At 47.6% G+C, this 15,022-nt stretch overlaps 1 protein-coding gene across 2 annotated transcripts in view; it reads left to right on the top strand.

The window, feature by feature from the left end:
• Positions 1-2,964: 2,964 nt before the first annotated feature.
• ERI1 (exoribonuclease 1) overlaps positions 2,965-15,022 on the top strand; it is a 32,164-nt gene continuing 20,106 nt past the window's right edge. The window contains exons 1-2 of one of the 2 annotated variants that reach the window (XM_084626891.1): positions 2,965-2,981; positions 13,801-13,976. In XM_084626891.1, coding sequence (XP_084483017.1) covers positions 13,924-13,976 — 53 coding nt within the window. In that variant the 5' untranslated portion in view covers positions 2,965-2,981; positions 13,801-13,923. Of the gene's footprint in view, positions 2,982-3,728; positions 4,020-13,800; positions 13,977-15,022 lie in introns of those variants that run through there. The other variant, XM_084626890.1, reaches the window with a different exon arrangement.

Raw genomic sequence — 15,022 nt, 5'->3', positions numbered from 1 at the left:
AAGCGATGGTCAGATAAACACCACCCTATACCGGAAACCTACTGACTGCTATACTTACCTACATGCCTCCAGCTTTCATCCAGACCACATCACATGATCCATTGTCTACAGTCAAGCTCTACAATACAACCACATGTGCTCCAACCCCTCAGACAGAGACAAACACCTACAAGATCTCCATCAAGCGTTCTTACAACTACAATACCCACCTGCTGAAGTGAAGAAACAGATTGACAGAGCCAGAAGAGTACCCAGAAGTCACCGACTACAGGACAGGCCCAACAAAGAAAGTAACAGAACGCCACTAGCCATCACCTTCAGCCCCCAACTAAAACCTCTCTAGCACATCATCAAGGATCTACAACCTATCCTGAAGGACGACCCATCACTCTCACAGATCTTGGGAGACAGGCCAGCCCCACAACCTGAAGCAAATACTCACCAGCAACCACACACCACACAACAGACACACTAACCCAGGAACCTATCCTTGCAACAAAGGCCGTTGCCAACTGTGCCCACATATCTATTCAGGGGACACCATCACAGGGCCTAATCACATCAGCCACACTATCGGAGGCTCGTTCACCTGCTCATCTACCAATGTGATATATGCCATCATGTGCCAGCAATGCCCCTCTGCCATGTACATTGGTCAAACTGGACAGTCTCTACGCAAAAGAATAAATGGACACAAATCAGACGTCAAGAATTATAACATTCAAAAACCAGTTGGAGAAGACTTCAGTCTCCCTGGTCACTCGATTATAGACCTAAAAGTCGCAATATTACAACAAAAAAACTTCAAAAACAGACTCCAACAAGAAACTGCTGAATTGGAATTAGTTTGCAAACTGGACACCATTAAATTAGGCTTGAATAAAGACTGGGAGTGGATGGGTCATTACACAAAATAAAAACTATTTCCCCATGCTGATTTCCCCCTCAACCCCCCCAGTTACGCTCACCTTCTTGTCAACTGTTGGAAATAGGCCATCCTGATTATCACTACAAAAGGTTTTTTCCTCCTGCTGATAATAGCTCACCTTAATTGATCACTCTCATTTTAGTGTGTATGGCAACAGTCATTTTTTCATGTTCTCTGTGTCTATATATATCTTCCTACTGTATTTTCCAGTGGATTCATCCGATGAAGTGGGTTTTAGCCCACGAAAGCTTATGTTCAAATAAATTTGTTAGTCTCTAAGGTGCCACAAGGACTCCTCGTTCTTTTTGCTGATACAGACTAACACGGAAACCACTCTGAAACCTAACAAGATATAGGTAAACACAGACAAATACAATTGGTACTGACAAAACTGGTTGTTTCAGGGAACCCTAACTCTCCTGTTTGGAATCCTAATAATTTTTGTATGTTTTCAGTTACTTTCCTGTTGTATCCAAAATTGTGTCAGGCATGCTACACAGATAGCTGCCCCAAACCAGAGTGCTAATTTGATGATTTTAAATATCACTGATGAACAAAGAGATAAAGAATGATTGATATGTGGAACCCAGTCATTGTTGGTCATTGCGTAGCTTGACCAAAAGGAGGGATTGTGAAAGTAGAATGAATTATATTGAAATTATAATTCATTAAAGAAGTGCTGCTTGAAAGATTTGTTGAAATATAGTTGTCAGGAAGAGAAACATTAAGGAGTGTGAGACAATGGGCCTCAAACTAATTAACTTAGAGCTCCTACTGAGCTAGGAGATTGGTAAACGTTAGTATGCAAATAAGATATGTATGTATATTTGTCAGTTTCTGCTTCCTTTTGTCTCCTATGCTAAATTTGCTTTGGCTTATCTGTATAAATAAGTTAGCAAAGTGCTTTGCCAATGCACCCAGATATATGTGAGCCTTCTGCAAAAGCTCAAGCTAACTTATTTATACAGATAAGCCAAAGGGTGGGCACTGGTGGAGGCCCTGCAGGCTGAGAAGCTGGAGAGAGGACATAGGAATAGTGCAGGGACTGGCATGGACTCAAAGGGAGGACATTTTCGAAGAGGGTAGAAATGGAAGGCCATGGATGTAGGCGGTTTTGGGAGGCCAGCACTGAAACTCCCCTTATGTTTCCCACTGCACAGCTCTGACCCACTTCCATCCCCCCCTCTCCCCCTGCACTGTGCTGACCTCCCCTTTCCCCTCAAAGCAGCAGCATTCAGAGAAGCCTGGAGCCCCCTCCCCACAGCTGGCGGAGGTCACATGTGGAAGGACAGGAATTCTGGGTTCCTTCCCCCAGCAAGAAACAGTGGAAGGAAGGGGAACCCTGGAGCACTCCCCTTCGGCTTGGTGCAATAGCCATGAAGACTAATTGTAAACGCTAGGGGTATTTGTAGATAAGGGGTAGGGGCACTCCACTCCCCCGCAAATGTTACTGAAAGGAAGATGCCCAACTTTCCCTCTCTTTGTGGTTTTGCTGTTTTCTGAGTTCCCAGGGAGCAAACGTTCCTTTGAGGATGAGCCCCTATTCAGTGAGAGATTGTGGAAAAATAGTTTTTGGAAACCCCAGTTCTTCAATGCTCTAGTCACAAGAACAGTGTTTGGGGGTCCCTTCCGCTGATAGGGGTCGTTGTCTAGGGCTGCACTGGTCCCTCAGAGCTCAGTAGCTGTGTCAGAGCACAGCCCTAAGGGGCAAAGGTTGGCCAAGGGGTAGAATTCCCCTCCCAACTGGCACAGTCCCTACCCTTCTCCAGTGCCCTCCCACCCCCCTCACTGCTCCAACCTCCCACATACTCCCCCATCACTGCCACGACAGACAAAAACTACTCCACCTCGTCCACCACACGCACACCCTGCCAACTCCGCCCTCCTCCTTACTTCTCTGTGACCCTTGTGAACTTGGAGAGGTCATGGGGCTGTGATGGGGGCATGTACCAGCTGGAGGCAGGAGAGAGCAGGAGCATGGTGATGTGGAGTGCCTAGCCCAGATCTGAACTACCATGGAGATGAATGCAGCCTGGAACAATGGCACTGAGAGGTATGAACAGCTTCATTCATCTCAGAGTGTGTTTTCATCCCTCCTTCTGTGGTGCCCGTAGTGCTGGGCTTGTACTGTGCACTGAGCCTGCCTGTTCTCAGCAGAACATTTTGCCTCTTTCCTGCTCCAGCCTCTGGACTATGAACATACACTAACGGGAGCATTCAAACCAGGGGACTGAGGGCTTTAAGGTAATCTGGAGCCTTCATAGTTCCTTGATCCTAACCCTAAGAAGCATACCAGCTTTTACTATTTCTTTGGCTCCATGCCAGAATTGGTAAACGGAGGGGACCAACCCTTCACCCGCTTTTGGTGCGTTCAGGTGTAAAGCTGCACGTTTACACAAGGGGTGATAATTCTATGCACAAGTGGTGAAACTTGCTAAGTCCAGGGCCAGGTCTACCCGATAAACTTACATCGCCATAACCAGGTTGCTCAGGGGCGGGAAACCCCTCAGCCACGCAGTTAAGGGTGCAGAGGGCACCGCGCCGGCTGCAGGGCTTCTCCCAGGAGCACAGGCAGAAGAATGCCCGGGGGCCGCTCGCCCGGCCCGGGCGTGACTGACGGGCCGCCCTAACCGCCCGCGCTGCCTTCCCCCGCCGCCCGCCCTGGCTGGCCAGGCAGGCGCTGCCCCGCTCCCGGGGGGCCGCAGGCCGTTCCCAGTCTGGGGCGCCGCCGAGGCCTGCCCCGGCCGGGCTGCGGCGCGTCCCGGGGAGCGCGGGAGACCGCGCGAGGGCCGGAGGTGACAGGGCCACGGGGCAAGGGCCCAAGGGGCCGGCGGGCACCGCCCGGGGTCGCCCCAGCGACTCCCACGCAGCCACCGGCTGTAGGCCCGGGAAACGCCGCCGGCGCCCCGCCCGCCCGGAGAGGCGGGGCTGCGTGGCGACGTGTCCGTGCCACGAGGGAGCGGCCGCTCCGCCTCTTCCCAGCGCCGAGAGCGGCGGGGCGATGGAGGAGCAGAAGGAGAACCGGCCGCAGGGAGCCCGCCATGAGGCGCTGGCGCGCGCAGAGCGGCCCGCCCTCCCCAGCCACACCCCGGTCAGTGTCGCTCGCGCGCGGGGAACCCTCGCCACCGCCTGGCCCAACGGGCCTCACCGCCGTCACGTGACGCCACAACGGCTGTGACTGTGTGTGTGTGTGTGTGTGTGTGTGTGTGCGCGCGCGCGCGGCGGGATACTTCCCTGCCCTCACGCCGTGTGTGCGGGCGCGCGCGGGGTGCCCTGCGCCGTCACGCCGTGTGGGTTGGGGGTCTGCCCGCGCGCCTGCTGGGGCACAGGGCTCCCCCCGCCCCCATGCCGCGCTGCTTCCCGCCCTTCCCGCGGGCTGCTCCCGGCCCTGGCCACGGAGGAGAGCAGCGCTGCTCTCAGCCCAGCGCTGGGCTAGCAGGGAGCGGCTGGGGCCCAGGGGCAGCGCGGAACACCCCAAAAGGCACGTGGAGAGCCTTGGCGAGCGCCTGGTCCCCGTGTGCTGAGCTCCCGTCAACAGTCTTTGCTCCTGAAGAATTCTTCTAGTTAAGCGATAACGCCAGGAGGCGTTTGCTGTGTTTTTGGGGAGCAGTTCACTATGATGATGAGCTTAGTCCAGGCGACAGGCAGGTAGCTACAGTACATGGCCGTGTAGCGGGGATGCAGACTCCCGTAGTGGAAGCGGCTTTTCTATCGCTGTAGAAACACCAGCTCCCCAGGCGAGGGTCGCTAGGTAATAGAAGTGTTCTTCCATTGACCTAGCTGTGCCTGCACAGGGCTTAGGTCAGGTTAGTCATGATGTTCAGGAAGCTGTGGATTTTTCATACCGCTGAGCGCTGTACCTATGTCAACCTAAGTTTTTTAAGTGTAGACCAGGCCTTGAAACCCTTCCAAAGCTAACCTGGGAAAGGGAACTGTTACCAGAGTAAGTGTGTCCCTCACAGGGACTTACGCCAGTGTAACTATAGTGCTTTAAAGTCATTCCATACTTTTTACTGGTATAACTTCTGTATGTAAACACATGCTTACAAAAATCTAGCTATTACCTCTAGAAACTCAGATTTCTGGATAAACAGTCTTAGGGCTTGGCTACACTTGCGAATTACAGTGCATTAAAGGAGCCCCGGGCGCACTAGCTCACTACCCGTCCACACTGGCAAGGCACGTAGAGCAATCTGACTCCGCAGCTGGTCTGCTCCTGGTACTCCACCTCGGTGAGTGGAATAAAATTTGGGGCGCCCCCGCGGGAGCGCCGCGGCGCCAGTGTGGATGCCCTGGTCTGTTACTGCACTCTGATCAGCCTCCAGAAGTGTCCCACAATGCCTGTGCTAGCCACTCTGGTCATCACTTTGAACTCTACTGCGCTGCCCTCAGGTGATCAACTGTCAGAATTCTTTAAATTCTCTGAGAATTTTGAAAATCCTCTTCCTGTTTGCTCAGCCAGGCGTGGAGTGCTGTCAGCGAATCTTTCCAGCTGACCATGCCTCCAAGCGCCAGGCAATTCCCAGTATGGAGCAGTGGCGAGGTGCTGGACCTCACCAGTGTTTGGGAGGAGGAAGCTGTCCAGTCGCAGCTGTGCTCCAGCTGTAGGAATTACGATACCTTCGGGCAGATATCAAGGGGCATGATGTAAACGGGCCATGACCGGGAGGCACTGCAGTGCAGGGTTAAAGTGAAGGAGCTGCGGAATGCCTACCGCAAAGCCCGCGAGGCAAACAGCCACTCCAGTGCTGCCCCCATGACCTGCCGTTTCTACAAAGAGCTGGATGTGATACTTTAGGCCTACCCCACCTCCACTCCGAGTATCACCATGGACACTTCAGAGCCCAGTTCAACAAGACGGGAGGAGGAGGAGGAGCAGCAGCAAAGCGGGAGCGAGGGTGCTGAGGCGGAGGAAGACACCCTGGAATCCCTAGATGCATGCAGCCAGGAGCTGCTCTCAAGCCGGGAGAAAAGTAGCCAGTCGCGGCTGCCGGTGTTTGGGGAAGGACAAACACCAGAGGAGGTTCCTGGTAAGGGACTTTTATTTTGGGAAGGAAGTTGTTTGGTGCGGGCTGTTGGGGCGAGGAGGGTTAGGGATGCATGCATGCCTAGATGCAGAATAGGGCGTTGATGTGCTCTCTCACATCGTGGTAATCAGCCTCAGTGATCTCTCTTCAAAGGTCTCATGCAGAAGCTGGGTAATGCGCTTGCACAGGTTTCTCAGGAGAACCACTGTTGTCCTCATCCCAGTAAGGCTAACTTGTCCGTGCCACTGTGCGGGGGGACCATTGCTGCACACAGGCAAGCTGCATATGGGCCAGGGCGGAATTTGCATTGCAGTAGAAGACCCTCCCTTGCTTCCCAGGTCACCCTCAGCAGAGAGATATCTTCCAGGACGAACTCCTGTGGAAAATGTGGGGACAATGTTCAGTATAGGGGGCCCCCTGCCGCTGTTGGCTCTCCCCAAGGCACAGAAACCCAGAGGACAGTACAGCCGTGAAACAATCAGTCACGCTTGACCCTGTGCTTACTCCCCATTTTGGGGCTCCTGTGGGTTATGTGTGCTTGTTTTGGGACGGGCAAATTATGCTATTGTGTAGACTGTGCTTGCCCTTAAGTATGGGGAATCATTGCTCTGTCTGGTGTGAACAATGCTGCCTCTGTTAAGTGTTGCATTTTGACTTTACAGATGCAACCTTGAGATCTCAACTGTCCCTGTTATCACCAGCCGAAAGACTCCAAAACATCAGAAAGAGGCCACGTAGAAGCAAGGAAGACATGTTGCATGAAGTAATGCAGCATTCAAGTAATGAAAATCAAAAAGTGAAGGAGTGGCGGGACAGTGAAAGGAGGATCCACCAGCAGAATGAGGAGCACCGGCACAAAAGCGCGGTGCTCCGGCAGCAAAGCACGGATCGACTGATGAGCATAATAGAGCGCCAAGCGGACTAGATCCAGGTGCTCGTAGCCATGTAGGCGGAACACTACCGTGCCTGACCCCCCTCCTGCAGCCCTTGTCCCAAACCCTTTCCCTTGTGGCCCCATGTCACCTCCAACCCACTTTCCCCAACATCTGCGTTCTTACAGCCACCAGCTGCCTCCAACACCTGTAGCTTCACCACCCAGCCCTAAAAACTACGACCCTTACCCTCTGTACTCAACTCCCATCACCATGCAGTATAGCCATCCTGAAGTGTGCCCTTGTTGCCAAGAAGGCCAATGGCATTTTGGGATGTATAAGTAGGGGCATAGCGAGCAGATCGAGGGACGTGATCGTTCCCCTCTATTCGATATTGGTGAGGCCTCATCTGGAGTACTGTGTCCAGTTTTGGGCCCCACACTTCAAGAAGGATGTGGATAAATTGGAGAGAGTCCAGCGAAGGGCAACAAAAATGATTAGGGGTCTGGAACACATGAGTTATGAGGAGAGGCTGAGGGAGCTGGGATTGTTTAGCCTGCAGAAGAGAAGAATGAGGGGGGATTTGATAGCTGCTTTCAACTACCTGAAAGGGGGTTCCAAAGAGGATGGCTCTAGACTGTTCTCAATGGTAGCAGATGACAGAACGAGGAGTAATGGTCTCAAGTTGCAGTGGGGGAGGTTTAGATTGGATATTAGGAAAAACTTCTTCACTAAGAGGGTGGTGAAACACTGGAATGCGTTACCTAGGGAGGTGGTAGAATCTCCTTCCTTAGAGGTTTTTAAGGTCAGGCTTGACAAAGCCCTGGCTGGGATGATTTAACTGGGAATTGGTCCTGCTTTGAGCAGGGGGTTGGACTAGATGACCTTCTGGGGTCCCTTCCAACCCTGATATTCTATGATTCTATGATTCTAAGTGTAGCACTCATTGCACAGCACTCCAGACAGGAAGGCTGAGTATGATAACAGGACATATGCAAATCTGTGATTGTACCGTTCCCCACCCCCACCCCATTGCCCTTTCTGTTTCCCAAGCTGTTGTGTTTCTTTTCAACAAATGAATTTTTTGGCTTTGAAAACATTCTTTATCATTGCATTAACTAAAAGATACTTTAGCCAAGGAAAGCAACAGGCCCTGCAAGTCAGTGTATCATACAGAGCAAACACAGATTCCTACTAACATTGGAACCACTGCACTTCGCTCCTGTGCAGGGCACCAGACATTACTGGTGGCTTTCAGCCTCAAATTGCTCCCTCAATGCATCCCTAATCCTTGCAGCTCCTCTCTGGCTGTTCAAATTCAGCCTCCGGGTGTTGAACTTTCGAGTTCCATGCCTGAGTGAATTGTTCACCCTTCCCGTCACAAATGTTATGGAGAGTTCAGCAGGTGGATATAACTGCGGGGATGCTGTCATCGGCCAGGTCCAGCTTCCCATACAAAGAGCACTAGCGGCCCTTTAAACGGCCAAAAGCACACTCCACAATCGTTTTGCACTGGCTCAGCCTGTTGCTGAACCGCTCCTTGCTGTTGTCAAGGCTCCCTGTGTAGGGTTTCATGAGCCCTGGCATTAAAGGACAAGCTGGGTCTCCAAGGATCGCAATGGGCATTTCAACTTCCCCTACGGTGATCTGGGAAAAAAGTCCCGGCTTGCAGCTTCTTGAAGAGGCAAAGTTCCAAAAGATGTGTGCATCATGCACTTTTCTGGACCAGACTGCATTAATGTCCATGAAACGCCCACGGTGATCCACAACCGCCTGGAGAACCACAGAGAAATACCCCTTCCGATTAACGTACTCGGAGGCTAGGTGGGCTGGTGCCAGAATTCGAATATGTGTGCCATCTCTCACCCCTCCGCAGTTAGAGAAACACATTTGTGCAAAGCCATCCACAGTGTCATGCACGTTACCCGGAGTCACGGTTCTTCTAAGCAGGATGCGATTAATGGCCCTGCAAACTTGCATCAACACGATCCAACAGTTGACTTCCCTACGCCAAACTGGTTAGCAACCGATCGGTAGCTGTCTGGAGTTGCCAGCTTCCAGATTGCAATAGCCACCCACTTCTCCTCCGTCAGGGCAGCTCCCAATCTCGTGTCCTTGCGCTGCAGGGTTGGGGTAAGCTCCTCACACAGTCCCATGAAAGTGGCTTTTCTCATCCAAAAGTTTTGCAGCCACTGCTCATCATCCCAAACTTGCATGACGATGGGATCGCACCACTCAGTGCTTGTTTCCCGAGCCCAAAAGCAGCATTCCACGGTGGTGAGCATGTCCATGAATGCCACAAGCAAACTCGTGTCATATGCGTTACTCAAGTCGATATCATTGTAGGAGCCCTCACTGTCACTTTGGATCATAAGGACTAACTCGACTGCCAAACGTGACGTGCTGGCTCAACCCATCAGCATACTCCTCAGCAGTTCGGGCTCTATTCCCGCAGGCCAAAAGGGAAGACAGAGCGCGCAGTACAAAAAACGTTGCAAGATGGCGCCAAATGTGGGCGGAAGCACAGGGATTGCTGGGATGTGAACCAATGCGTCATGGGGCATTGGGACAGGACCCGGAATGCCTTGCACCCTCTGTCCCCTTCCCACAAGCCACAGCTCCAGAATGGGAAGAGGTGCCCTGTGGGACAGATGCCAGTAATGTATTGCTCTCAATGCCGCTGCAAGTGCAGCAAATGTGGACAGACTGCAGTGCTTTCCCTACTGTGCTCTCCGAAGGCAGGTTTAACTCAAAGCGCTCTACATCCGCAAGTGTAGCCATGCCCTTACAGTGTTAAGCCACTTCTCTGGCTTTTAAAAACTCATTTGCTCACATGTTTTAACCCAGTGATGCTCAGGGTGAGGCTTGTGAACTGCAAGTGGCTCTTTAATGTGTCTCTTTCAGCTCTTTGCAGCACATGATGTTAAAACAATGTGATTTAATTATTAACCAATCTAGGTTAGGATGCTTTTACTTTTTGTTAACCAATTGTAGTTGATAAAATAATAATACTTGGTTATTTTGCTGTGAGAATAGTATATATAATATAAATAGCAAATGAAACAATGAATTCACACTACTGTGGTTCTTTTGGGTAATGCTGATTGCTAATTTGGCTCCTGAACCACTGGGGTCTGAGTATCACTGTTTCAACTATTGGCTTTTAAACACTGGTGAAGACAGGATTTAACACTTTTTTTTAAAAAAGATCAACCTTTGGGGGAGATGTCAGTGCTTGGGACTCTGGATAGAGACATGGATGAGGAAGTCAGGTTGATCTGTCATATGTGGATCTTGGAGAGCCAGTGTGTGAAGGAAAACCTACTTCTCTCCCCAGATAGGCTGCTCAATGGCAGTCTGCTAGCTAGGCTGTGACCCTCACATGTAGGAGCCAGATAATGTGAAAATCCCACTGATTTCATTTTACCAAACTAAAAAGTGCGTGTGTGTGGGATTGGACTTGCAGGCAGTGAGTATTGCAGAAGCCCATATATTACATATGATCTTCATTGTACCTGGGATTATCACCCTTCATGAATGTGAAATTATATCAAAAAGAGTTGTTAAAGAAATAAAATAAGAAGGGTAAAACAGTAACCGAGACAAAGAACATCTCATATACAATAACCAGCTTTATAGCTGTAAACAGGGACCCCTCAGCCTTAAGTCTGATGGGAGGGTTGCTCTGTTAACAGGTGTTGATGGGGATGGGAGGGAGTGTCAGCAGGCCGTGAGCTGACAAGCAAAGCTGTAACTTGGTGCCCAGAGAGAGTGGGGAGGGGCCACTGAGGCTAAATCATGTCTACCTAGGGACTCATGGGGAAAGCCAAAAGTAATACAGTGTCCTTGTAGGTACTGTAGGTTAAAAATAACAGATTCTCTAAGATCTGTGCACTGTTTGAGCAAAATGTATCATATTTTGTTCTGGAGAAAATACTCCTGTGTCACTGCGTATTGTTACTGGCTACAGGCCCCTGGAGGAGAACTTTTGTCAGGGTCCAAGTCTAGTTGGCCTGCTATGTGACGTAGTTGGCAATATGGGAGGTGTAACCCAAGAGACCTATTGGAGAGTGGTTGGATTAAGTGGTGTACTTGGGGAACTGGAAAAAGTATCTCAGACGGCACAGTCTGCACCTGGACTGTGATACCATGGTGAGAGGAGTAGGACAACTAGCTGTCCATGAGTTCATGCTGATAGAATAGCTCGCCAAAATATTAAGCCTGCAGCCATTGTTTCTTGTCACTGCAGTTAGGAAACTTGGGAATTGCCATGTTGAATCAGGCCTGTGGTCTAAATATTGAAATACCCTGTTTCTGGCAATGTCCCACGATCAAATGCTTCAGTCGGATCATCTGCCTCCCAGGGAAGTCACCTCCTGATCACTAGTAGTTAGAGATCAGTTTAAGTCCGAAGCACAATGTTTTATATCTCTTGCAAAACTCTTAAAAATATGTATTATTGTAACTAGTCTTTCTTTTTATATAGGTCAACGTCCATTCCCTCAGATACTTGTTAAATTAGGCTAGTCTTGCTTTTTGAAGGAAGTTGATGACGAGAATGTATTTAAATAAAAAAAAAATTCTTTACATAAGTGCTGTGTGATTAGTGACAGTCTTTGCTAAGGCAGAGATCTGCATGTATATTTAAAAAAAAAAAAAAACCAAGAAAATATGGATATTGTTCCAAAACAGTGGTCCCAAATCCTGCAGTTTATCCGATAGAGTAGTTACTAATGTGTTTTGGGCTGAGTATTCTGCAGTAAATATTTTATTTTTTTATCCAACTCCCCTGTTTTTTTCAACAGGCCCTAAGCCTGGCACATTCTTTCAGCTAAAACATTTTATGCTTTCATTTCTATACGATTGATTTACCTTTTGTAAAATGTGTTCAAACTTTGGTTCTGTGTTGTTTAAAATGTCTTTCCTGTTAACCCCAGTACTTGGCAGGCCACTAGCTTTCATTGAAGAGCAGTCACCTAACTATTTAGAAACAATTTCATATTTTACATAAAGAAATCAGTCAGTGATTGTTATTTTTATAATGTTTTATTGTGTATTTCTCGAGTGCTATCCATACTGTCCCAGGGATTTGGGTTGTGAACTGACCTAGGTGAATTCCCCAGCCTATTCCTGAAATGTCTTTTATCCACAGGAGATGATGGAGTTGGAGTGAAGTGGATGCCTTTGAAAACATGTCCTGGTTTAGACAATGTTTCTCAATAGGAGAGCACAGCTTGCAGGGTGTATGGAGATCCATGCAATTGAGTTGGGGCTGATGAACTGTTCTTGGCCAAGTTTGCAGTGATCTTAGCCGTTTTTTACTAGAGCAGTAACGTTATGTGCATGAATGCTAACAGTCCAAAGTAAAATCAGAGAGTTGTCTCATGGTTTTACCTGAAACTCAAGGATCGTTTTGAGCATGGTCTGGAATCTGCCCTTTGGGAGATAGCTTTAGAAGATTTGTAATCCAGGACTGCTTCATAAACTCCACTGCTTACGCAGTGATGAAAATGAACTTTTCAAGTTTGTCTTATGCCCAATGATGGGAAAGTCCTGATGCTGTCCTGAAAGCATATTTCATCTTTTGGGATAAATAATCTCTGATTAACCAGTCAGTGAAATATGGATATCCACACATAAATATCAGGTCTTCTCGAGTGGGCTGACACTGCTGCCAGAAACTTCATGAACACTTTTGGTGTGTGGTGAGTTCAAATGGTAGAATCCATTGCTGTTGGTGTTAGTCTCTTGCACAATGTGATGTATTTCTGATCAGCTGGGTGGATTATAATATGGAAGGACGCATCCTTCACATCAAAACTCTGCAAAGCCTCAAAGAGAAATGTGATCTGAGCTAATGCACCAAGGGTGTACACTTCACCTGCAGGGGGAATCAAAACACTTAGTAACATGAATTAAGTGCCAATGCAAGATGCTGGCCTGTCTGACAGCTCTGAAGACTGATATCTTCTCTAGAATGGCATAGAAAATAGGATGGCAAGCTTAAATATTACTCTGTCCGTGTGCTTGAGCTGGAAGAACCATCTGTAGAAATGAGGAGTGATGGCAGCTTGTAGATTCTTTCAAACTTGACAATCAGAGAAAACTTCAGAAAAGGTTACAATGCATCATGTGTACAAAAATGCAGAATAGTTTCTGGGGTGAAATAGCCTTTAATATAGATGACCACCTAGATACAGTGATTTAAAGTGAGTTGTGGTAGAATTAAATGTGATTTTGCAGCTACTTTCCTGAACAGAATGACTATAAAACTTAGTTGTCATATTGACTTTATACACTATTGCTGGCAAATGTGTAAATCTTGGTCAAAACTAGTATAGAAACTCTTGCATTTTCCCTTATCCAGCTAAGCCTTTGACAGCTCACATTTCTAGGAGTGGCGGCACTTTCATTATGCTTAAGTGTGACAGATGTCTGCTCCCACTTTCTTTCCCCAGTGGTATGTCATACTAGGGATGTAAATATCGTTAAAAAAGTTAACTGTTTAAAGGATTAAAATTATATCGTTGAACTGGTTAATCGATTCAAGGGAGAGGGCCTGGGACTGCTTTGGCCTGCCCGCCCACCTGGGGCTGGGGCTGGGGCTATTCCAGTTGGTCCGGGGGTTAACGGTTAGGGTGGGTTAATGGTAAGTCTAATGCTTACCGTTTAACATTTAATATTTTACATCCCTATGTCATACCAAAAAACAATCTGAAATCCCAGTCTCTCCTTTTTTCTACCATCTGTATATTGCAAAGTTATATGATGGAAAGGAGACAGGATGGCCTTTCAAAACTGATACAGTAGTTGGCATATTAATGTATTTTTAGCTATATAAACCAATACATACTATCCATGAGGAAAATTGCATGAGGCTACATTGAGTTTTGGTGATGGAGGTATGTGACAGTTGTAATTACTTAACTTCCATTTTAGCTTTTTTAAACTAATTGCAGACTTTTTCTTCTAGGGCAAGCAGCGTTGTAGACTTGATGGCGAAGAAAATAATGGACAACATTGCACTTCCAGTTCAAGTGATTACAGTGACCCAGTGTACAAAGAAATTGCTGTGACCAATGGTTACATTAATAGAATGAGTAGAGATGAGCTCAGAGCTAAACTTGCAGAATTCAAACTTGAAACCAGGTAAGATTTAGTTATAAGCCTGTTAATCATTTCTGAGAAGGACTGCCATGGCATTTTCTTGATTCCATTTGTAAAATTGCTGTAGTAAAGTAGGGAAAGTCTTCTGTAATCTGAATATTAATTTTAAAAATATTTATCTTAAGGTTTTCTATAATCCCATCTCCATAGTATCTAAGTGGTAAATGTAACCTCTATTATCAGACAGCATTTTTTTAAAAAAGAGACTCTTGGTGAGACCTACACATAGTTGTGTAAAGCCGGCAGGTATAGCACATTTTGGTGAATAACCCTTGTTCCCATAACAGTGCTGTCCTAATCATTGATGTTTATTCATAAATTAGATAGAAAGATCATGTAAATTATAAGGTTCTTAAGAGATGTTTTCTGTCATCTTTTCAAAGAAAAAGAACTGTGTTAATTTTAAGGATTCTAAAATAATCTTTCAAAACATTCATTGTTTAGAAAACTAATTTAAAATGTCCTTATTATTTATATTGTAATACTACCTAGGGATCCCAACCATAATAAGGCCCCATTGTACTAGGCATTGAACAAACACAGATTAAGAAACAGCCCCTGCCACGAAGAGATTATAATCTAAATAGAGAAGATAAAGTGTTGCAGGCATATAACATACAATCAAGTGAACAATGTGATGTTTTCTGGCATCCTGTTGGTTCTGTGCCGTGTGTATGGTGGTGGGGGGAATGTTTGGTTTTTTTAAATGAGGCTGTGATGGAAGGGAATTAGTTAAACAAAGCGTGAAAGGGACAGGTGATAGGGGAACACAGAAGACAGGTGGAGTGAGGCTGAAGCGAGAGAAAGTTTAGAGTAAAAAGTGAAAAAAGCAACCAGACTCTGAAAAAATCATTACTGTCCAAAAGTCCCAGCTGCTGCTGCTTTTCTCTGCTCCTGTTGGCTGTGTTTCTGGGTGGCCTTCCCTCAACAGTTTTTGTTCCCCAGTCTTACATGGTTAGGGCCCATGGATCTTGGAGTGAGGAGGTCTCCCCTACACAGTTCAGGGTTCGGGAGTACTGAGAGGGATA

This window comes from Lepidochelys olivacea (genome assembly GCF_965140295.1).
Source record: "Lepidochelys olivacea isolate rLepOli2 genome assembly, chromosome: 4".
In the NCBI taxonomy this organism is placed as follows: domain Eukaryota; kingdom Metazoa; phylum Chordata; order Testudines; family Cheloniidae; genus Lepidochelys; species Lepidochelys olivacea.
This window is presented reverse-complemented; position numbering and strand designations above follow the sequence as displayed.